The 26,878-nt window shown below is 41.8% G+C and overlaps 3 protein-coding genes across 4 annotated transcripts in view; 2 read left to right on the top strand and 1 right to left on the bottom strand.

Moving 5' to 3' along the window:
• The window catches only part of LOC136426823 (mucin-5AC-like), a 44,137-nt gene extending 40,461 nt beyond the window's left edge, over positions 1 to 3,676 (top strand). Inside the window, exons 63-67 of the mRNA XM_066415543.1 lie at positions 127 to 231; positions 1,253 to 1,384; positions 1,775 to 1,820; positions 2,172 to 2,343; positions 2,928 to 3,676. Of these exons, the coding sequence (XP_066271640.1) occupies positions 127 to 231; positions 1,253 to 1,384; positions 1,775 to 1,820; positions 2,172 to 2,343; positions 2,928 to 3,090 (618 nt within the window). The 3' untranslated portion in view covers positions 3,091 to 3,676. The remainder of the gene's footprint in view (positions 1 to 126; positions 232 to 1,252; positions 1,385 to 1,774; positions 1,821 to 2,171; positions 2,344 to 2,927) is intronic.
• A 2,339-nt stretch (positions 3,677 to 6,015) lies between these two features.
• LOC136427422 (NAD-capped RNA hydrolase NUDT12-like) lies at positions 6,016 to 11,137 on the bottom strand. 2 transcript variants are annotated; one of them, XM_066416262.1, is made up of 5 exons: positions 11,032 to 11,137; positions 9,758 to 9,965; positions 8,386 to 9,239; positions 7,616 to 7,815; positions 6,016 to 7,148 (listed from the first exon to the last, which is right to left on the bottom strand). In XM_066416262.1, the coding sequence occupies exons 2-5, from the start codon at positions 9,961 to 9,963 to the stop codon at positions 7,002 to 7,004; spliced, it is 1,407 nt and encodes a 468-aa protein (XP_066272359.1). In that variant the 5' UTR covers positions 9,964 to 9,965; positions 11,032 to 11,137; the 3' UTR covers positions 6,016 to 7,001. The 2 variants fall into 2 exon arrangements, with proteins under 2 accessions (XP_066272359.1, XP_066272360.1); XM_066416263.1 differs by having other exon boundaries at positions 11,089 to 11,136.
• Positions 11,138 to 11,524: 387 nt separating this feature from the next.
• On the top strand, positions 11,525 to 24,316 carry LOC136427421 (solute carrier family 4 member 11-like). The gene is made up of 20 exons (XM_066416261.1): positions 11,525 to 12,001; positions 12,370 to 12,497; positions 13,145 to 13,235; positions 13,458 to 13,513; positions 14,052 to 14,253; positions 15,076 to 15,160; positions 15,528 to 15,651; positions 16,083 to 16,301; positions 16,721 to 16,805; positions 17,588 to 17,710; positions 18,021 to 18,134; positions 18,468 to 18,600; positions 19,131 to 19,204; positions 19,526 to 19,694; positions 19,967 to 20,073; positions 20,702 to 20,867; positions 21,125 to 21,298; positions 22,406 to 22,601; positions 23,269 to 23,438; positions 23,930 to 24,316. The coding sequence occupies exons 1-20, from the start codon at positions 11,878 to 11,880 to the stop codon at positions 24,003 to 24,005; spliced, it is 2,616 nt and encodes an 871-aa protein (XP_066272358.1). The 5' UTR covers positions 11,525 to 11,877; the 3' UTR covers positions 24,006 to 24,316.
• The last annotated feature ends 2,562 nt before the right edge of the window (positions 24,317 to 26,878 follow it).

Genomic DNA, 26,878 nt, shown 5'->3' with positions numbered 1-26,878 from the left:
ATTACAAGATACATAATGCAACGAATTGGCAGAGAAGCTTGGCAATTGGCAGATTAGCTACTGCTTTAAAAAGGAGTAATGCATTGACCTGGCAATGACCCTATTCCGTTCTGGTCCACCCTACAGGGCTACACCATGGAGGATGTGCAAGGCCAGTGCTGTGGTGAATGCACCAAGACAGACTGTGTCGTCATGGACGCCCAGAGCGATCAAGGATTCATCCTCTATCAGGTAAGTGCATCTGATGTTGAAAAGAACTTTGTGCACTTATTTATTTATCTATTGTTTTGGTTGTTCAGGACGCACAGTTATGGCTGCTCAACTTGCTTGTGGCTATTACAAAGGACTAGCTCTGCTTACAAAGACAATGCAAATGGAATTTGTTTACTCAGATCATTTTAAGTCTAAAAAACATATTAATAACATGTGATGATAATAAGATGTGGCTGCCATAGTAGAAAGTACCATCAGGCATGTGTTACCCCTGCCAATACTGCCTGTGGCTAAACTGACATGAAAAAATAATGGTTGTTATGAAGTAATGATCATTTCAGCACCAAGGACAGGAACCGTTTCTCAGTTACATAGATAATATATTTTCTAGAAGGCTGCCATAAGACTAATAATAGTCTATTTGCCACCTTTTATCAATATTGAAGCATTCTAGTTGTTGACTGTTATTACATGATCACTTCAGCACCAAGGACAGTGGCCATTTTTCAGCACTATAGATAATATTTTTCTTTTAAAGGGTTGCAAGAAGGATAACCAAAGTCAATCAGACTTTTTATCCATATGAAAGTATCAGAGTTATGAAGCATTTGTCATTTCAGCACTAAGGACAGCAACCATTTTTCAGCACTTCAGATTAGATCTTTCTTTTGAAATGTTGCAAGAATATTAATCGTGGCCTGTTTGCCACCTTCTATGGATATCTGTGGTGAAGTAATAGTCGTTTCAGCACTAAGGACAGCAACAGTTTTTCAGTACGACAGATTAGATCTTTCTTTTAAAGGGTTGCAAGGCTTACCATATTCTGTTTGCCACCTTTTATGGATATTGAAGCATGAGTGCTGTTTACTGCATAAACCACACAGAAGAACAGAAATAGGACATTAGACATGTTTACATGTACATATTTACCTGCCTGTGTATTTTGACAAAGCTTCAGTAAGAGTTGTGTGAATGCCATAAGTCTACATGGTACACATGTAAAAAACACAAATTACCTGACTTATGTGTTCTGTCCCAGCCTGGAGATGAGTGGGTACAGAACGGAGAAGACCAGTGCAACAAGGAGGAGTGTAAGTGTGTGGAGCAGAACGGCATGGTGTCCGAGGTGTGCTACACGCAGACATGCGCATCTGTCACCAACTGTCCCGAGGTGAGACAAACATGCCAGTGTCTAGATGCATACATGTGGTCACTATACTTTCCCTGTATTTTTGGACAGTATCATTTCTAGCAACCAGCAGATGGGGAATATTTTACACATAAAAACAGCTAGATGCCCATCTGTCACCAACTGCCATGAGATGATACACACAGGCTTGTGACACAACTTATGATAGTTAGCAGAATTAGCATAATAGACTTACATAGACTAACAGGCATGCATAGGAACCCAGAGAAAAGAGATAGAGACCCTCTGTGAGGCCAGGAGGCTGCAGAGTGAGTATAGTGAGTAAGCCTCTAAGTGCAGTTATCACTTCAGACATAAAAACAACTACAACCTGGACGTATTGATTTATTTTATCATACCCCTCTTTTGTAGGAGTTCATCATGTGGGATGAGCAAGGATGCTGCCAGATCTGCCAGGGTGAGTTACATCACATATACATGTTAAACAACATCAGCAACATGCTATTCAGAAATATGTTGAAGCATTAGTTATCAATCCTGAAACTGCTAGAGTACAATTCATGATAACTAAAGATGTCAGGATAATTAAGGCAAAGACGTCCCACTGCATACATCAGAATGTCAAATTTTCCAAGTTTAAAGACTAGAAAAATAAAATACTAACATGTTTATTTTCTGGATTCCTATCTTCATTTCAGGCTACATTATTTAACTAATCTATAAAATCTCCTGTACTGTACAAACATCAAATATCGTAATATAAAATCTCTGTTCAAAATGATTTGAAATCTCACCTTACCCCTTTCAGAGCCCCCAAGTGGGTCCTGCTCCGCTGAGCTGGTGGAGGGCCGTCCTCAGCTCCTGACCGTGGGGACGTGTGAGACCATGGCGCCGGTCAACATCACCCAGTGTGCCGGACACTGTCCGTCCTTCACCACCGTCACCTTCCCCAACGACCTCAGCTTTGACAGTGCTTACAAGTAAGTGGAAAAACATTCTGAAGCATCGTTGACCAAGAACTACCAAAGACTTTCTCTTGTCACATGGTAGTCAACATTCACGATGTGACATGAGAACTCCAATATGAGATCTAACTTTATTGGGTTGAAGAAGAGACCGCGAACGTCTGTAAACTCTTTTGTTGTGTGTAAGCTTTTAAACATTTTGTCAAAGGTTTACTTTCTTCCCATGACATTGAAAGAATTATTTAACACATATACCAGAACACTGCTTTCAGACTGTACTTAAACCTAGCCATCTATTTGCAGCTTGATAATATCATTATCCTTGTCTATGAAATTATGCAACATTTTCCTATTGCACTTAATGTAGTATTATATGTACGTAAACCCTGCCATGCATCCATCTAGACCCCACAGTGAGGGCAAGGCTAGTAGACTTACATTATCCTTTGTCACGCTGAAGTAGCCATTTAGACTACCAATTCTCTATTGGTTACAGTGTTAGGCAGCAAGGAGTTTAAAACATGCCATTTTAATAGAAACCAGGCTGCAGATAATTTAACTATGGGCATGCTCCATAACACCTTTTCCTTACCCCACAGCCATGAGTGCCAGTGCTGCCAGCCTTCCAAGAGCGAGCGGCGAACTGTTGACATGATGTGCGAGGACGGAACCCTCCAGCAGCACTCCTATGACTACATTCTGGAGTGTACCTGTGACGTCAGCAAGTGCCTGCAATGGGGAACCGAACCCGAGACTCCCTGAACCACATCAGCCACCTTTCCTGATTGGACAGTCTGACTCCACCTCTAACGACATTTTGACGTAGTATCGTTTTGATGCTTATTGTTATAACCTTCTATTTTTTTGGCATTAGACCATAATCATCTTGTAAGTATAAAGAGAAATGTTCTGTCAAGTCAAGCATTTTAGTTTTTTCCACTTTGCACTTTGGATTCAGTTCAACTTTCTAGTCATATGGCATCTCCTTGATCAATCAGGCAAAGAAGCTGGTTAAGTCCCATCAATGCCATATTTTATGTCTGTGAGACTGACGACTGTCAAAGAAAGAACAATGACCTCAAAAACACTATGTATACTCCGATAATGATTTTGTGTTAGAAGCAAAAGGTTGGGTTTTCTTGACTTTGTGATTCTAGTGTGGAACAACTTTATCTGAAGAAAGGATAACATACAAAGTCTGCTGATAGGTTGAGAATGAATTTATTTGAGCACATGTGTTTAAGATTTTAGTCACAGCTGGTAATATATACAATTAAGACTGGTCTTTCTTGGTTTACTGTTTGTCAGAAGTGCTCTAGTACTGGAAATAAATTACATCTGCATTGCATATGTGTATTGTGTGATCTGTTATTTTTGTGTTGAATATATTCAATGACATATAAACACAGGCAGACTGTTCAGAAAACGAATTAAACTAGAAAGGCAACATTTGCGAGCAAATACAGCATGTTTAGCCATACTCCTCGCCATGCAAAAAATGGACTCTCCCCAAATAACAATGGACCATTCTAAAATACTTGCACTAAAAAAATGAATCACCCCAGTCCAAAACTGAGTCTTCCAGTAGCACCTCAACACAATATGGACCAATCCACAACCATATCCACTAATTGATTAACACTTCTGCTAAAGAATGGACTTTTTCATAATCATTCCAGCTCAAAATTGAAAGAAATAATTAAAGAATCCTCCCCTTGCAAGAATGGGATATTCCGTGCCATTTCCATGTAAACCAGTCGAAAAATATCCGCTGAAAATTACACTCTTGCGCATAATCAACCCAGTTCAAAATTGAATTAAAAAAGATCAGCCCCAGGGAAGAATGAAGTTTTCCATAGTATACATATGAAGATTTGACAGGAGACGAAGGAAATGACCAAAAACAACATATTTGGGTCAATTCAAAGTCACCGAGAGGGTTTTAATATAATATTTGTAATATGTTTGAACTATTTTGATTAAAAGAATGTCTAAGTCACAACAGTTCTAAAGTGTTCAAACAATTAGAATTGAAACTTATAACATGTTTGAACTCATTTCACATACGTTGGAAACATTTCGAACGTAACTACACAAAAATCTCTTTATTTAGAACAGTTTCAAACCATCTATCCAAATGTTTCAATGTTCGAACAATTTGTAACAAAAGATTTTCACAATTGCCCTCATAAACGAAGGTGCTAAGTCCTCCTGTGTGTTTCTGCCTATTTTCGGTGGCCGCGCTAGACCACCAGCGGATTTGTTTTGACGGAGCGTCACCCGCGCGCGACGATGTACACTGTTCGGCACCGCTAATATCCGGCATTTTCCCGCTCCAAAACACTCCACAAGACCCACGTTTTTAGTGTTTTGCCTCTTGTGCAACACGATTCGATTTGCATTACTAACGGGACGAAAATGATAGAAAAAATTCACCCCGTCCCGGCGTCCGTCCCAAAAACATGAACGACATGAAAATATATTTTCTTACAGATTCAATCACAAAAATCAACAGCATGGGATTCAAAATTTTCGCAACGGCCGACCATTTATCATGGTTGAACTTCCTTCCAAGGCGTGCGATAGATAAACATTCCCGGCACATAATAGTCACTAGTACCAGACTAACGCAAGCTCATGATGATAATAGGGAGAAAGTTTGTCAGTGAAGTTTGGCCACCAGAGGGTACATTCATTTAACGTTACAAGCTAGCGCAAAGGGGCGAATCATTGACCTTACCGGGGACTGACTCTACTGGCCTAATCATTCCTTTTTTGCCGAATTCTACGATCCATACGCCCGTACGTAGGACATGTAGGAAGGCACCGCCTACCACCCGCCTTTGATCATGTATGAAGTCGGCGGCAGAGAGAGATCATCAATCAATTTTGACAGGAGTGTCGCACCAGTCTGAGGAGAAACGATCTCCCGTGTTGTGTTGAAGAATTTGGAGTTTGAAAATATCTGGAATAACTAATGCTAGAATAAACATTCACAAAATCATTGATTTAACTTGTTTTCTGTTATAAAATTTCCTAAACTGCAATTTAACCACTGAGTTTAAGGGAACATGGTGTTTTCCCGATAATCACGTTAAATGTTTATGTCCGGTCTTTCCTCCTCGTAAGCAAACTTCAAGCTTGGCCAGGTGCAAGGCACTCGGGGTCAATGACCTGTAGGTCATATGTAGTATTGAAAGTGACAGAAGTGGCAAATATTGTCAAGAAAGCCCAAAATAAATCGTTTTGAATATATGTATGCCAAAAATGGGAATGTAGTCCTTTAAATATTTGTTCAAGCCACATATACAGCAAATTTCAGGTCATTCGGTTGAAATACAAGGGCGCAGGAGGCCAAGATATGCTAAAAATAGCCTAAAAACCTCAATAAAATCACTTTCAAGGTCAATATCAAAAAAAAAAAAAGAACGTACATTGGTTTTTGCCTACATTACCTCTGTACCAAATTTCAGGTCATTTGGTCAAAAAATGACAGAGATGAATCGATTTGAAGATTTGACAGGAGAAGAAACATGAGAGAAAACAATATGTTGAGCCATACTTATGGCTAAACATAACAAAACTTGGTGTTAAACATGCCTATCAAGAATTAATATTCCAGTCATCAATATGTTGTGCCAAATTTCAAATTTCATAAAAAAAGAGCCTTTTTGCTTAAATCTCCAAATGCCTTTCAGTTGGACCTAATTTAGAGTTATTTGAAAATCTCAATGTCCACATTAGGCAACCATTATTCTACAAACATCTCCACCTATAACATTACAATCTACATCTCAGAAACTCAGACACAAAGGTCTTGGCAGAGTTAACCATCCTGAACCATTGGCATATCTATAATGAGCTTATTAGATGAACATCTACAAGCTATATGCTCTAAAAGTTAGCCTAAACCAAAGCACAGCAAATGTTAAAATGTCTTTGACCAACAAGGAAATACCTCACACTCAAGTTAATTTACCTGTCTTTCAACACAAATTACAATGTTTAAACATGTGGAATTTGCATCAATTTATGATACTATACATCTCTTTATATTAATTCTTTATCAAATCTTCAAGTAATATCTGACAAAATAATTTAAAAAAAGATACAAAACAATTGAACATTACAACACTTGATGCTATTTTAAGACATTTTAACCGACATCCAAAAAGTCAATTTACCTGTGGTTGCTTTCTATTTATCACCACCTAAAAGCAGAAACACTGCTATATTGAGGTTAGGTTTGAGGTTTTTGTGGTCCTCTGGTTTTTCATTTATTAAGTTTTTAGATACATTTCGTTAAGCTGCCACAAATCTTCTACTTTTCCTGTAGCAATGGCACACTTACTCTCCAACCCATTACAAATGTATGTAGTGGTCTACACTTAAATAATATATAAAATTCATCATTTTGGCATTGATTTTTTGGACTCAAAGTCAACTTCTCTATCATAAAACATCTTCCATTTCTATAACCTTTTCCTGTAGAAAATCAAATAAAGTACTTGATATCAAAAAATACTTTCATATAAAAATTTTGTCTAAGGGTTTCTAAGGCATCTCTTCTCAGATTTTTCCTTTCAATGTTAATCAACATCTGTACCATCATCATCATGTCACATTATAAAGCCTATAGGGGGTGCAATGAATGCACTTCCCTCTAGCTTTGTTTAAAGGTTAGGTGACATTCTGAGCCATGCTTTAACCAGCTGATGTGCGATGGCCTGGGCTGGGGGCAGGAAGAAACTGGGGCCTTCAGCACGTGGGTTAGTCAGGGCATCCGTGGGGAGGGGGGCACCGGTCTGCACTTCAGCCACCTGTTGACACATTCATATATCAACTTGTAAATGTTAAAGCTAACCAAGATAGGGATGTGTCATCATAAATATAATGGGTAAGGGACTTTGGTATACATGAAAATTCATACAGTTTATTTCATTTATATCCTCTTTCTTCCTTTCAAGTACAGTCAAAACTGCCCAAGAAGACCACTCAATAAAATCTGATCTATATGGACAGGTGGTCACTATATATAGATAGGATTCTTAATGCTTCAATGGGACCACAAAAAAAGTTGTCACATCAGCCAGGTGGTTCTTATGAAGAGGTGGCACTTAAATAGGTTTGAATGTACAAGGATGATGTACACCGATGGTCAACAGAGTAAACAAGATACTTTGTGCACTTTGTACAAAACATAAATTTTATCTTGATTTTATTCATTTCTATGGGAGAGCCAGGGAGAACCTGGTGATAATGGAAACTGAAAGTATGAGTGTTTTACCTGCTGCCGGGTGAACCACTGTGCATCCTCCAACTCCTCCTTGTCCACTGAGATGGTTTCTGAGGTGGCGTAACCTAGGCAACCGATCATCAGGGAGGCTGGGAGAGGGAAGGGCTGGCTGGAGTGGTACTGCACACGCCCGACTCTCACTCCGGACTCCTCGTAAACTTCTCTACGCACGGCATCCTCTATGGTCTCACCTGGAGGGAGGGGGCAATGTGCACATGTAGGTTAAAAGCCACATCTCTGGGCACAGTTAATCATAAAGCATTATAGCTATTACACATGACTGTACAATATATTGTTCAGGGCTCGAAATAGTGGGTGCATGTGCACCTGTGTGCACCCCAAATTGGAGCTGTGCACCTAATTTTTGACTGTGGGTGCACTGGTGCACCTAGATATTTTTGTAGGCTTAAGGGTAAAGGTATTATTGAGTATACTAGCAAGCAGTATCAGAAAAAGCAATCTAACCCTTTGTTGCACTTTCTTTGATGCATTACTTGTTTGAAATTCGAAGTTAGCTATAGAATTACAGATTGGAGTTCTTAATTACAATTATATGAGCATTAAACTGTAATTATGTTTTGCTGACATTCAACTTTATTCTATGTGGTGCACCCAAATTTCTTTCTGTGCACCTTATTTTTCAGACTCACTCAACAGACAATATACATGAACCTGATAGTCTTTTAAGTTCCTACACACACAAAACAAATTCGATTATATGTGAAACTTTTAAAAAAAAACTTCATTGAACGAGAATTTACCTGGTTCCATAAAGCCAGCCAGACAGGAGTACATCCTACCGGGGAACCGTTTGCCCCTTCCCAGCAAGCACTTCTTCCCATCCTGGGAGACAATCAACATGATGACAACAGGGTCAGTCCTGGGGTAGGAGGTGTTGTGTACGCCCTTCAAACTCGGACACCCCTCCTTCTGACATCTACGCTTGTAGCCAGCTTCTTCCACAGCAGCCGCGCTGCCGCAGGTTGGGCAGAACTTGTACCGCTGGTGCCAGGCTAGGAGGGACCTCGCTTGGGCTACGATCCCTGCCTCTTTCTCAGGTAGTTGGAACAGACCTGGGAAGGGAGATGAGGCAATCTCCAATCCTTCTTTGATACTAAGGATTTTCTCTTGTGAAATCGATGTGACATCCAGAGCAAACCATGCAGGGAGATGCTCCTCCTTGTCACTTGTAGGAGGACTTGGTCCATCTGTTTTGTCAGGTTGCAGCCTCCCCAGTCCAAGGAACAAGAGAATTTTCTCTGTTCCAAGTTCCTCGAACAATGCAGAGGTGTCGTTGAAAGTGAAATGGCATGGCTGAGTGACCCGTGATTGTGCAGCAAGCTTCTCACCTTTGGTCACCACAAGCCCAAGATCATGAAACAGCAGGATAACAGTAGATTGATCCCTGAGTTTTTCCTCTAGCCACTGTTCATCCTTCCTCTTGTGTGCATAGCGATCCAGAGGGTTGTAGCCAAAGTAGTTACAGAAGTTTTGTGGCTGACTGTCAGACGTCTGTCCTTTCTTCTCCAGCTCAGTCAGAACGGCCGTGTGGTTCCAAAATGCAGCAATGTCTGCAGCTGTCTGGCACGACTTGTTCATCACTGTTGTGTCACATCTTAAAACAGAAGAAAAATACATATTAACTTTCTGAAATTCAAAATACAACGCCATTAGAGTATATGGTATATGAGAAAAGACACCCCAAAGGCTGCTATCTTCTATTAGATGCTGTCTTCCTGCTTTACTGTTGATTCCAATCTACAAGCAGAGGTTGGTTCGGAAAATTGTGACCTTCTTCTGCATATACTAGTATAGTAGTTAGCCTCTGTTTACACAATCTCTTGCTGGCAGGGGCAGGGGGCTATCGGAGTGCAATTTAGTCAGACTAGAGAGTAGTTGATATATTCAGCATGCTAGCTATTGATCTAGCAAGCGTACAGTCTATGACAGTTCTACTAGTAGTCACTTTGTCTTGAAAATGGTTTACAATGTATTTTACTACTAAGACCGGGTGCTCTTATCATTATGTCTCAAGCCAAGATAGAAGTTAAGAAAATCCACTCAGTCTTTTGCCTACATCCCTGTTACTGAATCTTACTGATAATGACTGCTATATAAAAAGTTAACATTTACCCGTGGTCCAACAGCAGTCTGACCACCTTGTCCTGTCCAGTCCTGGCAGCGAACATGAGTGCAGTCCAGCCGTGGTCATTGGTTGCATCTATCTTGACCGTGCCCTGCTGTAGCACATCCTCTATGGTCTTCACATCACCCCTGCTGGCACAGGTGAAGAAGTGTTCTTGGAACTGCTTCTGGGGCGTGAGGCCGTCTGCATCCATGTCTGCAAATTAGAGAATAATAATAATGACTTCCAGCCTTTGTACATACACAAAACAAAATATCAGAACCAGAAATTCTGCTGCAGTGCCAAGGAAAGCCACTAAGGGCCCAAAATCTAATTATTTCTTTGATAGGACATGAACTAACCACATATTAGTACCGAGTTTCACAACAATCTATCCATTCTCGTAGCTTCAAGTTACTGTAAATGCATTTAAGTTTGTATGGTTTTTATTTTGCGCTTTATTTTGTGCTTTTAAGTTCACGGCAGCGCTATAGTCACATACTGCTACAGTATTGGACAAAAATGTTTGCGGTGGTTTTAAGTTTGCGGTGAACAGTCGCCGCGAAATTACGAACATAAAACCACCGCGAACATTTCTGCATTTACAGTATGCTGCTAAAACATATACAGACATACATACATTACATCCAAACGCTGCCGAAATCATAACCTTCTTGACGAAGGTAAATATCAATACTTAATGTTACACCATTTATATCTGAAGCGCTTTACATTGTTCCATTGGTGAAGTATGATTACATGTATCGTATATTATAGTTATTATACAACATGTAATGAGGTCAGTCAACTCCACCAGGATTGGTGGCAAAAAAAATATGAATGTAGAACTATTCTGTGAGGACGGGTTTTGCAGCGCAGGCAACATTATAACTTACCACTTAACCATTAAAGTTATGTAACAGTTGTAAAGTGATCATGCCAGATGCAGAGGCTAATCTCCAAGCAGATCTTTCGGCACAAATTTCGTGACGGCTTCTGACTGCGGCCAGGATCTGATCATATATACAGCTCGCCAAGGGATCACAAAACCCGTCATGATTTAACCCCAAAGATCTGCTTGGTGGTTAGCACATGCTATCTAGACTACATTTTTAATCCCTAAAACACTCCTACAACCGAAACATGCATGATTATGTAACACCATGTAACACGGCCCAGTTTAGCTTCCCCCAAAATGTAAGCTCCCTTAGCTCAATTCCGCAAATTTAAATGAAACAGATTTTCGTACAAATGTGTTCGTTCACAAGCAGCTTAGTGTTACCTGAACAGGTGTATTTGACGTTGCAAGCTATTCTTTCTGCACAATTTTAGTCGGTACCTGTCAGTCCGCGCGCTCCAAGCTACCAGCTGAGACGAAGTGCAAAGTTCGATTGGTCACTGACCTGCGGGTTACTAGGGCAAAGGTCGTGGAATCGCCCATTCCCATGAAGGGGTCTGCGGCTTCTACACTCTAAATCTTCACACAATAGTAAGGCTAATGCGCTGTTATGTAACTTACATAACATACTAACGTGGATGTAATTTGCAACTATACGGCTGGTGGCATAATAAATAAAAGTTGACGATAATTTGAACGCCTCTCTCTTACGCGCACTATTTCCCGTGTGACATGCGTAATTTTCCCATTTGTCATTAAAGTAATCAACCTTTTAGTCGTCATATCACAATCACACCCACTGTGACGATACTTTCTTGATCACTACTGAAAGAAAAAAAGTGTACATTCAACCCACCAGTCACGTGTTCACCCACCGCAAGTTCTTGACTGTGATGACTCGAACGTATGCGCCGAACGTAAGCCAGTGACGTCAGTCCCCAGATAGATAAAGGTGTTCTTTAGTTCTATTGTTCGAAATTCTGAACGTCACAAGGAACAACGGCTGTTAGGGTCGTCAGATGGTCATCACTGTAAACACAGAAAAAAATCAGAACAGTCACGAACAGTCGCTTAGTTTCATCCTGGGAAGTAAAATGTAACTTCTGAAGGCAGGATAAAAGTCGGTGCTGTGCACGTGGCCATCCTTGAACCATGGAGGCTTGAACATTGCCTTGTGGAAGGGCTTGATAGACCAGCAGATAAAGAAACCTGAAGTAGCTGTGTTACAGGATGGATCCATCAAAGGTTGAGGAAGACCCCGATGGTCCATTACGAATCACGGTGTCTCCACTAGACCGTCCTCCTCTTCCAAACATCGGCAAACAAAGCCCGGTTAACGTCGACACACTGGCAGGTACGTCTAACATTTATGACCTGTGTACAAGGTAATTACTGTTTATGTTATCTTCTTCCTACTCCACTTGGCTCACAACTGTACAACACTGCATTCCCATTACTTGAATGTTTCAACATTCCGAAAAACATTCACTTGGCCATTACTGGAATGATTTCGCACTGTGGCTGGTAACTGTGTCTGTGTCGTAAACATTGTTAAAAGTTGTCGTAAACATTGTTAAAAGTTGTCTAATTGTCATTAATTATTATCAGAATGATCAACGACTTTAGTGGGTACATAGACAACATGGACGATGTATTTTTATCCGTGTCTAATTATGATTTTTGTCTCTCTCCGAATATCCCTGGGAATACTTGAACACTAAGGGCCAGAAGTGGATGAAGACGCACATCCAAATCGTTCAACTCGATCGAGACGAAACCTTCTATACAACACACCATCCACCGTGTCATTCCTCGGTTTCGGGCCTGACAACCAGCTGCGTAGGAAAACGGTACGTATATAATGTACCGGTACAAAGGGTCCGGACCTGTACCTGTACCTGAACAATTTGAAAAATTAACATATGTTTTCCTGAACATCTTCAGTAATGACAGAAAAAAAATTAACTTGTTAGTATCTTTATTCAAAGAACATACTAGGTTTCCTACCGCCAACCTCCATTGGCCTTGCTATCAAAACTCCCGGCCTGCCCGAATGATCTGTTGCATATTAGTTACGCTGTTCAAAGGCGCTGGTCACGTTTGGTGTTGCATGAGGCCATGAGGTTAGGAGATCAGTCACAAAATAAGCACATGCTTGGTGTTAATTTATATCGGTACAGTACCGGTACTTCATGATCCGGTATTTTGGACCTGTACCTAATCAATTTTTACGGTCACGCAGCACTACTTACAACTACTAAAGCTAGTGCAGCTAGTATCTCGTTTGGTAGTAAGGAAATCATGATCAATGTGAAGATGTAAATGTGTTGAACTCAACACTCACGTATCAATAGCGTTAACGCCTTGACGATCAAACCTTCATTTAAAAAAAAACTTACTTGAACCGATGCTTTTCGGTTGTCATTGTCGTCGTCATTGTGTTTGACTGCTTAGAAGCAAAGGAAACGACTAACGCTCTGCCACATTGCCCATTCAGCTGAGGAAGAGGGGAGGGGGAGGTACAGAGAGGGACCGTAGCAATTCGACAGAACTTTCATCCTGGTCCATAGACAGTGAACTGTCTGATGGTAAGTATTAACGTTCCGATGAAATCTTCACATTGTACTCTGGACATCGTACACGTTTTCGAATTTTGTACCATAGAAGTCTACGGTATTGTCAGTCTCACTGAGTTTGTTTCCTTGACTCATTTACAAACAATATTTATTTTCGCTGTTTCTTCCCTGTTTTCTTATCAGTATAACGTTAGCACTTGTGAGTCGTGTGACCAATGATTTTGTTCCACGCAGATGGCTCGGATCAGATCAGTATGGATGAGATAACCTTGATGTTTGCGACTCATGAGGTAGGCTATTCAGGCCTTAACCTTCTCCTTCTGCCCAATTATACAAAACAAATTTTGGTGCAAAGGCTATGCTTCAGCAAGGAGAAGGTTAAAGATTGCGAAAGTATTTCTTTTCATTTTCATACACCCCCAAGCCTTATGTAGAACACACAATGTGCTTCATTATTATCTTCGCCAAGAAGATTATGTTTTGGGTAGCGTTTGTTTGTATGTATGTATGCATGTATGTATGTATGTATATGTGTGTATTTAGAAAAGCAGAATAACTGGAGAAGGCCTCGATGGATTATTTTGATATTTCGTCGGTGGGTAGGTCTTGATGAGACCTCAAAATGATTACAATTTGGGCCCCTAGTGACTCCGGGTTTGTTATCTCGTGTTCTTGACATGCTATGGTCACGATTTTTTAGTAGTAGATTGCTTTTAGGGAAGAGAGTAAGTGGTATAGGTTTGGGCCTCCTAGCGGCTTTTTTGGAACTGTTATTCCTTCATATCGCTAATTGACGAAATGGCATTCTCATTCTAATTTTCATTGCAGAGAATTCCTAAGAAAGATTTCCGCCATGAGTACGAAGCCAGTAAAGACGTGGACAGTTTCTTCAGTATGGTGGCCCTGGAGCTTGACATCACGGAGACGAGCCTGCATGGCATCGCCGTGAAAATGGTGGAGGGACTTCTCAAGGAGGAGCCCGACTGTAGCGCGGAGGAGGCACTGTCCGCTCTCTTCACACACGACTCTGGTATAAGCCCCCTTTCCGTGACTAGACGTCGATCGCACTGCGACCTCACCGCGACCTACATGTATAAAAAAGAAACCCTCCTTGGTATCATATATAAAATTGAATTTGTGTAAAGGCCCTCACACTTGTGCGTATACCCGTTGCGTGTGAGTGGCGCATTGACATTTTTTCCATACGCCGCCGTGCGCTCAATACGCATCTCACATGCATATCAATCGATTTGTGTAAGTTTTATGTACGCTGGCATACGCACAATACGGCCCAGCAGGCATGATACTTTAGGGTATGAACGAAATTACACTAATAAGCAAGTAATACGTTACAGATATTTTTCGATTATTTTAATGTATGTGTGAGTCACATCTAACATATGAATAAGGAAATGTGAGTCGCACATTCGTCAAAATAATCGAAAAATTCCACAACTGTTGTGCGTACGGCTGCGTATTGAATTTTGTCCATACGCAACTCACACGCAACGGGTATACGCTCAAGCGTGACAGGGCCCTAACCTTTGATTTCATAATTGGATTCAGAATTGGAATACTAAGCATCATGCAAGATGTAGAAGTATGACTGAAAAGACAACAAAACTCACAAAGAGGAATGCGTTTTCCATCGTGACATTCGTCGCGTGATCTGTGAAATTTTAATCATAATGCAAGCCGCCCGGTCGCAGCGAGATTGCCACCCTAGTGGAAAGGGGGTGCAAGAAACTGCTTTAACAGGAAGTAGGGAGATTTGATCTTGTATACTGATTCAGACAGACCCAGCCTTTCTCTTGAAAGCATCCAGCTGATGTGTTTATGTCTTTCATTACAGTGCACCATTTCAACAGAACAATGCAGGGGACCAGCATGACGGAGTATGGGAGTGTGGATTACGACCAGAGTTGGATATGCGCCTTGTAAGTGTGCCGCGTTGTTTTACCTTTATGGACATATTTGAGGTTTGTCGACATGTCATCTTTCCGGCATTTCTTAACAGAATTCCTGAGATAGAACTTGACATCTTAACGTGAAGAAGAAAACACATCTGCAAATTATGTACATACTTAGATGGCAAGTACGCTTTTAAAGTTTCAATTTTGTAAAATTCATCAGTCCGACACGACGTATTGGTAGGAAGCTAATCATTCGTTATATCACATAGGAGCGGTTGTAGACTGACATGGACCTCCTGTCTGGGTAGCTAGGTCATCACGATCTCCTGATTAGAAGTGCCATGCATCTACTTCATGCTGTGTGATTTTCCGTGTGTTCTTTGTGTCTCAGCGCCAGTATGAAGAATCTGAAAAAACGGCAGGTGTCTGTCGCCAGGCTGAAGCACCCCCGTAACCTGGGAGAGACCAGCCAAGAGATCAGATTCATCATCATTGTACTTGCACCTAGTGAGGAGGTAGGAGTGTGTGTTGTGGAGAGGGATAAAATAAATCAACATACAGGCAATCAATGAATGATCTAAGGCTGAATGTTTGAATTCACTATGTACAATAGACACGCGATCTCGCGTGGAAAAGGCAGAAATAAACGACGGTGGTACGTAGGTTATGGTCGCTTACGGTTTTTGACAATTTTCACAATGTAACATTGCACAACAGTCTTATCTGACGAGATTTGTGTCAAAGTTAAACTGCAATTTTCAACAAGAAATTGGACATACCCAAATGTTCGACTGATCAACTGCAGTCTTTATCAAGGATAGTAGAAAATTTGGATAAGTCCAATTTCTTGTGTTGGAAACCCCAGTTTAACTTTGAAATTGATGCATAACTTAATGGCTTCTACCAACACGGATGAACTTTCAACTGACGAGATTTTTTCACCCAGAAAACTACCCGCAGTGCCCTGGAAACCGCTCGCACATTCGCAACACTGTTACACGAGCCCGAGAATCGTCAGGAGTTTCTGGACTGTCGCGACAAGGTGGAGTTCATGAACATGCTGAGACGGGTGGAACTGAAGTACAGCAAGGAGGTTGAGGAGGTTGGAGCGAGTGCAAAGGATACCGGAAGTACCGAATCCTTAGCTTCTTTCGAGAAACCGGAGGTTTGTGAGGAGCAGATTTTCTATATACTGTAAATGCATTTAAGTTCGCGTGGTTTTTATTTCGCGGTAGGGAGAAAATGGAGTGTTCGTACGTGGTTTGAATCAATAGTAGCGCTACAGTTTTGGGTAGGCAAAAAGTTTCGCGGTGGTTTTAAGTTCGCGCTGAAGAGTTCACAGCGAAAAACACAAAACCACCGAGAACATTTCTGCATTTACAGTACTCGTAGGGCCTGATTTTACATGTACGTGGACGTTTCAAAAAGCAAAAGAACACCATTATGATTATAGCAATTTTTTCAAATCACGGAAACCCATAATGTACCGAAACATTTTAAATTACATGTGCATTTTTGCGTAAATTCATAAAGAAGTGGTGATTTGCTTTTTGACCCATGTAGTGCCTTATTTTGACAACACAGGACAGACAAGGATGCCCCATCGGTAAAGGCGTGTGGAACGACATCGAGCGTCGAGCACCTTTATACTTCAGCGACTTCAAAGATGGTAAGATATATAAAATATGTACTTATATTTACATACCTGTCTTCAGCGACTTCAAAGATGGTAAGATATATAAAATATGTGCTTATATTTACATACCTGTCTTCAGCGACTTCAAAGATGGTAAGATATATAAAATATGTACTTATATTTACATACCTGTCTTCAGCGACTTCAAAGATGGTAAGATATATAAAATATGTACTTATATTTACATACCTGTCTTCAGCGACTTCAAAGATGGTAAGATATATAAAATATGTACTTATATTTACATACCTGTCTTCAGCGACTTCAAAGATGGTAAGATATATAAAATATGTACTTATATTTACATACCTGTCTATATTTTCCTAATGTCCATACGATAACCTAGACGATAAAGCGAATTAATTGGTTTTAATTGCTGACAAGAAATGATGCAGGTGGCAGCTATATCATGAAGGTGATGATATCTGTATCTTTACAGCCGGTATAACCACGTTTCAATTCAGCGTAAGACACCAGCTTCGCATGCATTCACGCGGCGAGACAGCAGCAGGTTATATTACACTAAACGACCTGCCACACCGAGCCTTTACACGTCTAACTGTAGGCGTTATCTTAAGTTATCAATATGGTGACGATGAGGATGGTGGTGGGAACGATAAAGAATATCTATTTATGATTTATAAACCATCAGTTGTTTGCATAGTACCATCCCCATTAAGACAAAGATGACTAAGAGAGTCAAAGCTGTGTTTGAAGCTCACTGTGTTGTTCCATTCCGTGCTGTGTGTTTGCAGGTCTTGTGGGACGCCACACTCTGCATAAGCTGATCTCGGCTATTGTGTTCCTGTACTTCGCCTGTCTCCTTCCGTCTATCGCGTTCGGCACTCTGAACAGCCGCAACACCCATGGCCAGATAGGTGAGAAAGCACTAGACGACATTTCCATGCTTTCGCTCAGTGGGTGAAATAGCTGCTGTATATCAGCATGTCAGCAACTCACAGAGTCGACATGAAAGCAATTCTGCCCTTTTTGTGGTCTGGTAAATGATTATATGGGTACGTAGGGGAAGGGCTAGCAACCCCTCCCTGCATAAAATCTACCCTGCTATGCTGTAACAGCAAGGAGACTTGCTGCCCTAGTACTAGCAGTCACTACAGGGGTCTGAACGAACAAACGAACGAACGATTTTAAAAGACACAATTGATTTTACGTCATATTGCTCACCAGATGTTCGGAAGGTGATCGTGTCGCAGACGTTAGGAGGGCTGATATACGCCATGTTCTCGGGACAGCCCCTCATCATCCTGCAGACGACAGCACCACTAGCGCTGTACACACAGAGTAGGTGGCTCCAGAGCTGTATCTTATCGATATAAATGCATAACCCCTACGATATTCTGTTACTGCTGCTGTTACTCTAGCTGTTTTGTCACATTCGTCTTTGTTCTATTTCACTTATTGGTTTGGCTTGACACATGGTTACATGAACAGCGCTGAAAGGTTGTTGTTAAGGGCTAACCCTGGGGGAAAATACGAATCAAATATACATTCTTCTTTGCACGTTTCATAATCTAGAATCCCAATTAATACCTTGGCATAGTCGATGCCGAAACTACCACAGTGTGGTCTGTTAGAAAGTTAACTTTTCTTTTTCGTGTGTTTTCGTTTTCGTAGTTATCTACGAGATTGCACATGGCTTGCACGTGGACTTTCTGCCTATGTTCGGCTGTGTAGGGCTGTGGAGCTCCGGCTTCGTCCTGCTGTACGCCTTGGTGGGGGCCAACCGCATTATGAAATACACCACCAGGTAAAGTCTTGTTTGATTTGCTTCTGACTCAATTACCAGTCTACGATTGCTGTCTTATCCAATCAACGAAGTCGATTCATCCATCTCGGTTGTTCTCGTATATATAGCCACATGATTTCCTACCCACCTTCGATTGCGAATTAATTCAAAGTTTCTATGATTGACTTACTAGTAACTTGCTCGCATCTCACATCATCTGGTCCCATCTCCGGTATCATGAGGGACTTGCCCATCTAGTTGATAGGAATGATCCTAGTGAGTTCGTATTACTAGACAAACCTCCCATTGAAAAACACGTCTGTTCTTTTATATCTATACTTGAAAAGCGAGGAGAAGTAGAATTTATCTACTAATAGTCATATTCTTTTATATCCGTTAACGGTACTTGTATTTTGTTTTGTTGTGACCTGTACTTAGCCAAGTGTGGCAGAAATGTGCAATAAAGGTCTTCATTCATTCATTCATTCATTCATTAACTGCGGCCACGGACCTGTTACTTTCGTCTATGTAACTCACTGATCTTTTTTTAGATGTGTCGAGGAGATCTTTGCTCTGTTCATCGCCATAACGAAAGTAGCCCCGGCGTTTGAAAGTCTTATCCACGGTAGGTATTCACGTTTCCTATGTAAAGCGATGTGTACCAACTACCAAACATACCAGGACAATATTGAAAATGTGGAATTAGTCTATATCTTTACCTCTCACACATAACCTTTGCATTTTCTATCGTACCTCACTCAAAGCGTTGTTCAAAGCTATCTCGTAGGATTTCCATACTTTTACATTGTATAATATTTTGAAGGAAAACGAATTCTTAAACATTTTGATCTTGTGTTCATAACTCTGATATTTGTACTGTGATGATATTGCTTCTGCACTGTTGTGTTTCTCCTACAGTTTTTAGCCTCTTGCGTGTTTTTTGTAGATTTCCAAGAGAACATCGGTCCCGACTGTAGCCATAACGTGACCACATCTGAAGGCAATGGTTACGGTGACGTGACTGTTGGCTGTCAGCTGGACAAGGCTCTGCTGCACTTGCTGCTACTCTTGGGCACGGTGGCTTTGGGCATGATGCTGTACAACAGTATTCATAGGTACAGACAACTTGTAGCTATTACTTGTATGTCTCGTCTGAAATGTCTGCTGATTCGCAATTTGATTATTAGTTAACGTTGACTGCAGTAGATCAAACAGTTAGCCCATAGATAAACAAATTAACACTGGTTTACAATGCCCATCTGCTGTTTTCAGAACAGAAGATGTACCTCTTAGTTAGTGATACGAAGTACGTTGTCAGTGCGAAAATAACTGCTAATAAACTGTTGGATTGTATGAACACCCTGTTTGATTTCTCCCGCCGTCACAGCCCTTACCTTGACGCAAAAAAACGCGAGTTCCTTGCCGACTACTCCCTGCCAGTCTCTGTCATCTTCAACTCCTTCATAGGCGTGTACGTGTTCAGCATGGTCAGCTGTGAGTAGATTGTTTGTTTGTTTGTTTGTTTGTTTGTATTTCATATCATGTAAATCGCCTCATGACGTAACATACCAGCTTTGTACTGAACAGTACACACTGCTTATACGGGCAGATCTATTTGATCCACTCACACCGAGAAAGACCCCTAATCTTTTCGATAAATGTGGTGGGTTCTTTTACGTGCTGAGGTGGGACTCTCCTCAAACACGGGACATCCATTTAACTATTCTCCAGGCAGAGGTTTCGGTCGAGTGGGGTAGGAATGTCCGGGATTTTTGAGGAAGAGGAACGTAAAAAATCCCGGACACCGCTACCCCACTCGACCGAAACCTCTGCTTGGAGAATACCATTTAACGTCATATCCGAGGGACGTCCAAAAAGCTTGGTACTCATTTAAACGGAGTGAAGTGAATAGATTAGTGTGAAGTTCCTTTCCCAAGGGCACAACGTCAACGGGGCATGTCATGATATTCGAACCCAGGACCTCTGGGCGCTCTTGGCTGAACACCCTGCCATTAGGCAACGCGACGCCACATTCGCTACTACAAATGGCTTAGTCCTTTTGATATATCATTCCTGCTTCCTTGGCTCTAACAAATATTTTCCCGGGCACGTTGATGTCCAGTGACGCGGTTTGATGTTCAGACGGGTCCCCTGTTCGTGCCGGTGGAACTGGGCAGTCTGACCTCCACCGCTGTCGTCACCTCCATGGGGCTGGGCTTCTGCCTGTCTCTCCTGTTCTTCATGGACCAGAACATCACAGCGGCTATCGTCAACAGCCCAGCAAACAAGTTCGTGCTTCACACTTTTTTCTAGCTACTTTGGACATATGTACATGTAATCAAATGCCAACACGTTGTCTACTGATTTGCCTTTATTTTGTCGATACGTCAGTCGTACTGTGTGAAAGCAAGAGTGTATATGAAAGCTCACTCACTCAGTCACTCTCTACCATAGCTTCGTCAGCCGTAGGGCTAGGTTCCCGATATTTGTATTCCTCATACAAATTCACACACCAACTTGAAGTTACGTTTCTGATTGGCCTCAGGTTGAAGAAAAGCTCTGCGTACAACCTTGACCTGTTGGTGATCGGCATCATCAACGGCATCCTGTCTGTGTTCGGCCTGCCCTGGCTGCACGGCACCCTGCCGCACTCCCCGCTACACGTGCGCGCGCTGGCCGACGTGGAGGACCGCGTGGACCAGGGCAGGCTGTACTCCATGTGAGTGATATATTCATCTGAAGCATGCCCGTAGCCAGGGGGGGTTCGGGGGGTTCGTCCGAACCCCCCCGCAGGCTTGAAGGTCCACTTTTTTAGGCTTGAAGGTCCACTTTTTCAGGCTTGAAGGTCCACTTTTAAATGTTCAAGATTTTTTTCAAGGCGGACTTACTTGTATCACCAGCAACGCCACAGAAGCTAGAATGCTAGAAAAAACTTTGTCTCTGATTTTTCCTCTGAATTTCTCTCAAAAACACAGAAAATGCCCTTTCAGAAGGTTCAATTCTTAGAATTTGAAACGCGCGAAGGTCCACTTTTTAATGTACAAGGTTGTTTTTCTCTAGGCGGACTTATTTGTATCACACCAGCGGAGCTGGAATTCCTAGAAAAAAATGCTAACTTTGTCTCTGATGTCTCTCTTTAAAATTCCTTTCAAAAACATAGGAAATGCCATATCAGAAGGTTCAATTTTTAAAATTTTCCGGGGGGGCATACCCCCGGACCCCCCTAGAAAGCTCGCGCCTGCGGCGCTCGATGGTCCCTCAAACATGAAAACGAACCCCCCCATTCAAAATCCTGGCTACGGGCATGTGAAGTGTAGTCAGTAGGTACCCCTCTGAGTAATGAGGCTGTTGTAGTGCCTTTAAATGTGGCACCTCCTCAGTCACTGGACCCCCACTAGTTTTACGTCCCTTCCTAAGACCAATCCTGCTCCAACGTTACCTGGATGCTCAGTGATTCCCCGGATTCGAGCCGGGGGCTCCCGGTCAGTTACCCGGTACCTAATATGCTGAGAAAAGAGATCTTTCTAACTACTGTATACGTATTTTCGCCGTACAAGCGTAGTCATCAATTACCGCCATCATTAAGTTATCAAAAATTTAGTTGTATTTTGTTTTACGTTTTTCAAATGAGGAATCCTTTGAAATTCAAAAAAACGACTGTCTCTAGCACTAGGTACTGGGTAACGCCGTCTATTCATGTCGATCCGGTTATTTTTGCGTCTTAAAAAGTTGCACAATCTGTGAGACATTTCTACATATGACTAATTGTTTGTTTGTACGTTTATTTGTTTGTTTGCTCGTTTAATTATGTGTTTATTTTTTTTAGTGTGGTACGGGTACGGGAGACCCGCCTGGCCGCCATCTTGTCTCATATCCTGATCGGCCTCTCGCTGCTGCTGCTTCCCTCCCCGCTCAACTACATCACCGAGCCGGTACTCAACGGGCTCTTCATCTTCTTCGCACTCATCTCGTTCAGCGGAAACCAGTTTTACGAGAGACTCGTGTTGATTCTAACAGATCAGGTAAAACATAGTCTTTCTGTATATCGCCGATATTCACCATACGACACTTCGGTAACATAAATCTAGACTGTCATGGCCTAGCCGTACGGTGACATTCTCCACACACTGTCATGTGTCTAAAGTTTCTTGTCAGTTAAAGTATATATACATACGTATCATATATGTCATTTTTATCTATTTTGACAACTTTGCCATTGGCCGTTCTTTAAACTTTTCTCCGTGTTACAAGTAATGTGCCTGTCCTAGATGCGCGTTTTCGTCTTTCAGTCGGTCGTTGCCATTTCAAACGGTCGATGCCATATCCAAGCGTGTCATGACTTTTAGGGGGCTGACAAGAGGGAAAATGTATAAAAATCAACATTTCATTTACAAATGCATTAAAATCGACAGCTCGGGTTCAAACCCACGTCAAAAGCCTAATCCTAAAGCTAATCCTCTACGCCACTAAACATAATGGCGTTAACGACGCGAATCATCATGGGTTTGAATGTGCTAATGCACTTAAAATGTACCATTTTGCGATATAGAATCGACCGTTTCAAATGGCAACGACGGTTTACAAGACGGAAATCTGAGTCTTCGATCAGAATTATGAACGTCAGTTGCTCCATTTCTTCCGAGTTCCTCCATTTGAGGCGACAACAAAATTCCATTCTCTCCCCCACAGTCTGCGTATCCGCCGAACCACTACATCCGCCGGGTGCCGCTGACACAGATCCACCTGTTCACGTTCTGCCAGGTGCTGCAGCTGGCCGTGCTGTGCGGCCTCGGGCTCTCCGCCATGCCCTATCTGGAGATGATTTTCCCCATCGTGCTCCTGGCACTTCTTCCTATCAGGTACGTCACCAACAACACTTTCAGGTAAAGAGCCCTAGATACTGATACGGTTCTATTAGTGTCTAATGACCGTCAAAGCCAGACTGTCCGGTGTGTGGTGTCGGTAGGGCACAGTCAAAGAGGCAAAGGCTTAATCTTTTAAGAATATGATAAGGTTTACTTTGTAATGCCAGGGTGATATTTCCAAACCGGGGCCCGGCCAGCGACTGTTTGCAAGAACGGAAAATAAAAGTATATTAAGAAGTATACGCAAATTTTGCTCATGACTAATTCACAATTTTTGTGTTTATTGTCCTTTATATCGTACCTTTCGTTCCCACAAACTGCCCGGTCGGGCCCCGGTTTGAGATATGTGACCCTAGCATAACATGGCCCCAAGTCAATTTGAAGTATTAAGTTCTCTTTAATTTCTTGTTAATATGCATTTTGTTTGTTTGGTTTTCTTTCCGTTTTACGCATGGATTTGAGACCTATGAATTTTCTTTCCTCAGACACAGATTGATGCCCTTGTTGATAGACCCAAAGTACATCCGGGCACTGGATGCTGCCCACACGGACAACCACTGATGGGTGTGTGCGCATGACGTCACTACAGAACCTTGCCATGCTAGTTCTGTGAACAAACAACTACGTCATATATAGATACATCCATCAACTCATATTCAACCGTTCAGTAGTCGACCTATTGTAGACTTTGCATTCATCGTGAAATTGTCAACAATTTCTCAAGTAGCACAGATGTGATAGTAAACTTTATCGACATTCGCTTGTTCTCGTCACTTCGAAGAACCTAACCATTGAAATCGATATGCCAATAACGAAAACTCATAGGTAAGACGATGTGTTCTGACTTTGTGAAATAAATTTCAGAGGTCCAAGTCCTAGCAGTCACTTTGTCTTGTCATCATATCAACGTGATATGTTTAATTTGTGGGAGACGATTCCGGCAATAACAATATGCTACCGCAAGATTTTCTCGTTCACCAGTTGGTTTTCTCAAATTTGGTTGATGATATCGTAGCAGTTAAACATCTACCAACATATTTCAGCAGGGTACATAATTCCGCCACCCTAGCCCTGAAAAGATGTGTCCAAACAGATCTCCAACCTCCCAAGGTCCCCCAGTATACTACATGTATAATGCACTCCTGTATATCTAAACTGTGCATATCTGGGGGGGGGAGTGCTGCACTAGATATCTCTCAAACCCACTGTTTTTCAAAGTTACGGATTTCTGTAACCCGGCGGATTAATGTTAATGGAGGCTATATCAAAATGGCCAGCTTATACATTAAGATGACATGAGTTTGCTATATTGCATGTAACTGTTCCGGTCAGTTGCAGTTCGTTGCTTTTGCATCGCGTTCTGTCTGCAGATGAACTTCAAGAAATATCCGCTAGGGGAGCTGTTTTACAGTCACCTGCAGGTGCAACAGGGCGTGGGAAGAGAATGTTCATGACCGAACTGCCACTACACAATGCTTAAAAAAAAGACTTGGTAGTACATCGGAAATCCCAAGTACGTTTGAGGCCTTTATGGACGACTGCACATCGATCTGACTGACCGCTTCGTACAGAGGCTAGCCGCTCATGCTCATACTACGTAGTAAACTACGAGTCTGGAAAGGGGTCTATTAACGATACGAAAAAGCAGTATTAGACGTCAAAGAAAAAAATTAGCAGAGGGTGGTTTCGATCCACCGACCTCTGGGTTATGGGCCCAGCACGCTCCCGCTGCGCCACTCTGCTGTGCGTGGTAACGATGTCTGCAGCCAAAAGAAATAATAGGATTACGATTGCATCATCCTCTTTCGTCATCCCCTGCGCGCACCATGTCAGGTTGTAATCGATAGCACGTCATGGTAATTAAGTACACAAATAGCCGCTTACGGTGGGAAAGAATACCCGACTGACCTTCCTGTGTTTCGGTTTATACTGTTCAAATATATCACCGGGAAGTTACTTCGAAACCCAGATCATTTGATCATTGATAAACAAGTTAAATATCGCACTATTGACCTGGGGAGGAATCAGCTGTGCGTTATCTATCCCCGTTAATGTTGCAGTAGCAGACAGGCAAAAAGAACTAGACTAGCCAATCACTATTCCTCCTATTACTAGAATCAACATGCATGAAGATGCATGAAGAGTGGAATACGGTTTTGTACCAAAAGCAAGCTTGAAATAGTCATCCTTGTTCAACTACCCTTGTTTGCCGGGGAGCCTTGGAACTAATAAGGTCTCATTCATGAGTTTTTTTAGGCTTACATGCTATAATACGTGTTTTATATGGGCGCGTTCGTAATGAAGCTATAGGAAATGCACCAATGTCATTTTTCTATGTTGAGAATATTTACCCTAGATCATGCAAAAAAATTGCCGACAACTTCACTACATCAAATCTCTGTTAATAGCAATTACAAACTGTACTTAGCTACACCAAAAAAAAAGGCATTTTCTAGCTGTTAGCGCTCGACCGCATCACCAGAAATGCAAGGCTGACAAGGCTGTGGACGTCCGACCTCGTGCGTGGCTGCCGAACTTTATTTATTACCGGCTAATTTCTTCAGATACAAACAAGCTTTCGTCAGTTTGACGCTTGAGATCAGTTGGGCTGGCTAAAAGGGGATTTCCCACCGATATAAACACACGTTCATGCAGCCGTTCATTTTTTGGGCAACGGACTCTTTTACGATACCCACTCGGAGTAATACAGGAATGAGACCTTAAACTAGGATGACTCTCAGCCTTTAAGCTTGAAATACATGTCACATCCGATATCCTTTCGTATGCCACCTATTTCAATTTCAGCTATTATCTACCGAACATGTAAATGCATATAACTTCACAGCAAATGTTCCTTAAATGTATTTGTGTATGCATGAATTCCTAGCTTATGCAGCACTGGCCTTTCTTTTCTACCATTCGGAAAGGTCGGGGGTCATGAAGGTTTCTGGGAACAGATCTGGGTTTCAACGTGATAAAAAGGCTCGGCACTTTGCCGATAAACCGCATGCAGCGCAACCTGTCAATTCTCCCCAAGGGAAAGAAACACGTTCAAACGCTCGAGATTAACACGCTAAAACAAATATTAAGGTTTAAATCATATAAAAACATCACCATACTTCCAACGGCCGCCTTGCCACATCCATAATTTGTGTTTGCGTGCTGATATTCCCAACATGGCACTTCGGTCAGTTTGAAATGATTAAAAGACCAGCCAGGGGTAATTTGTGGCGATCTCTGCTTAGATTGAGTTCACTTAGCGCTACCATATTATCAGGAATAGCATGAGGCTCCGATGGGGATTCGATTGTCACAAGAAATCTGAAAATTCCTGTAAAAAGTATGATTTCATTTTTTCCCTGTTGTTTGGGGAACATTTCAACCCAATCGCAAAACTGCGGCATGGAAAGGAGTGGAAAAATAAATGCTTTCAT

The sequence above is a fragment of the Branchiostoma lanceolatum genome, chromosome 2, assembly GCF_035083965.1.
Source record: "Branchiostoma lanceolatum isolate klBraLanc5 chromosome 2, klBraLanc5.hap2, whole genome shotgun sequence".
Classification (NCBI taxonomy): domain Eukaryota; kingdom Metazoa; phylum Chordata; class Leptocardii; order Amphioxiformes; family Branchiostomatidae; genus Branchiostoma; species Branchiostoma lanceolatum.
The sequence above is the reverse complement of the archived record's forward strand: the minus strand, read 5'-3'. Positions and strand labels throughout refer to the sequence as shown.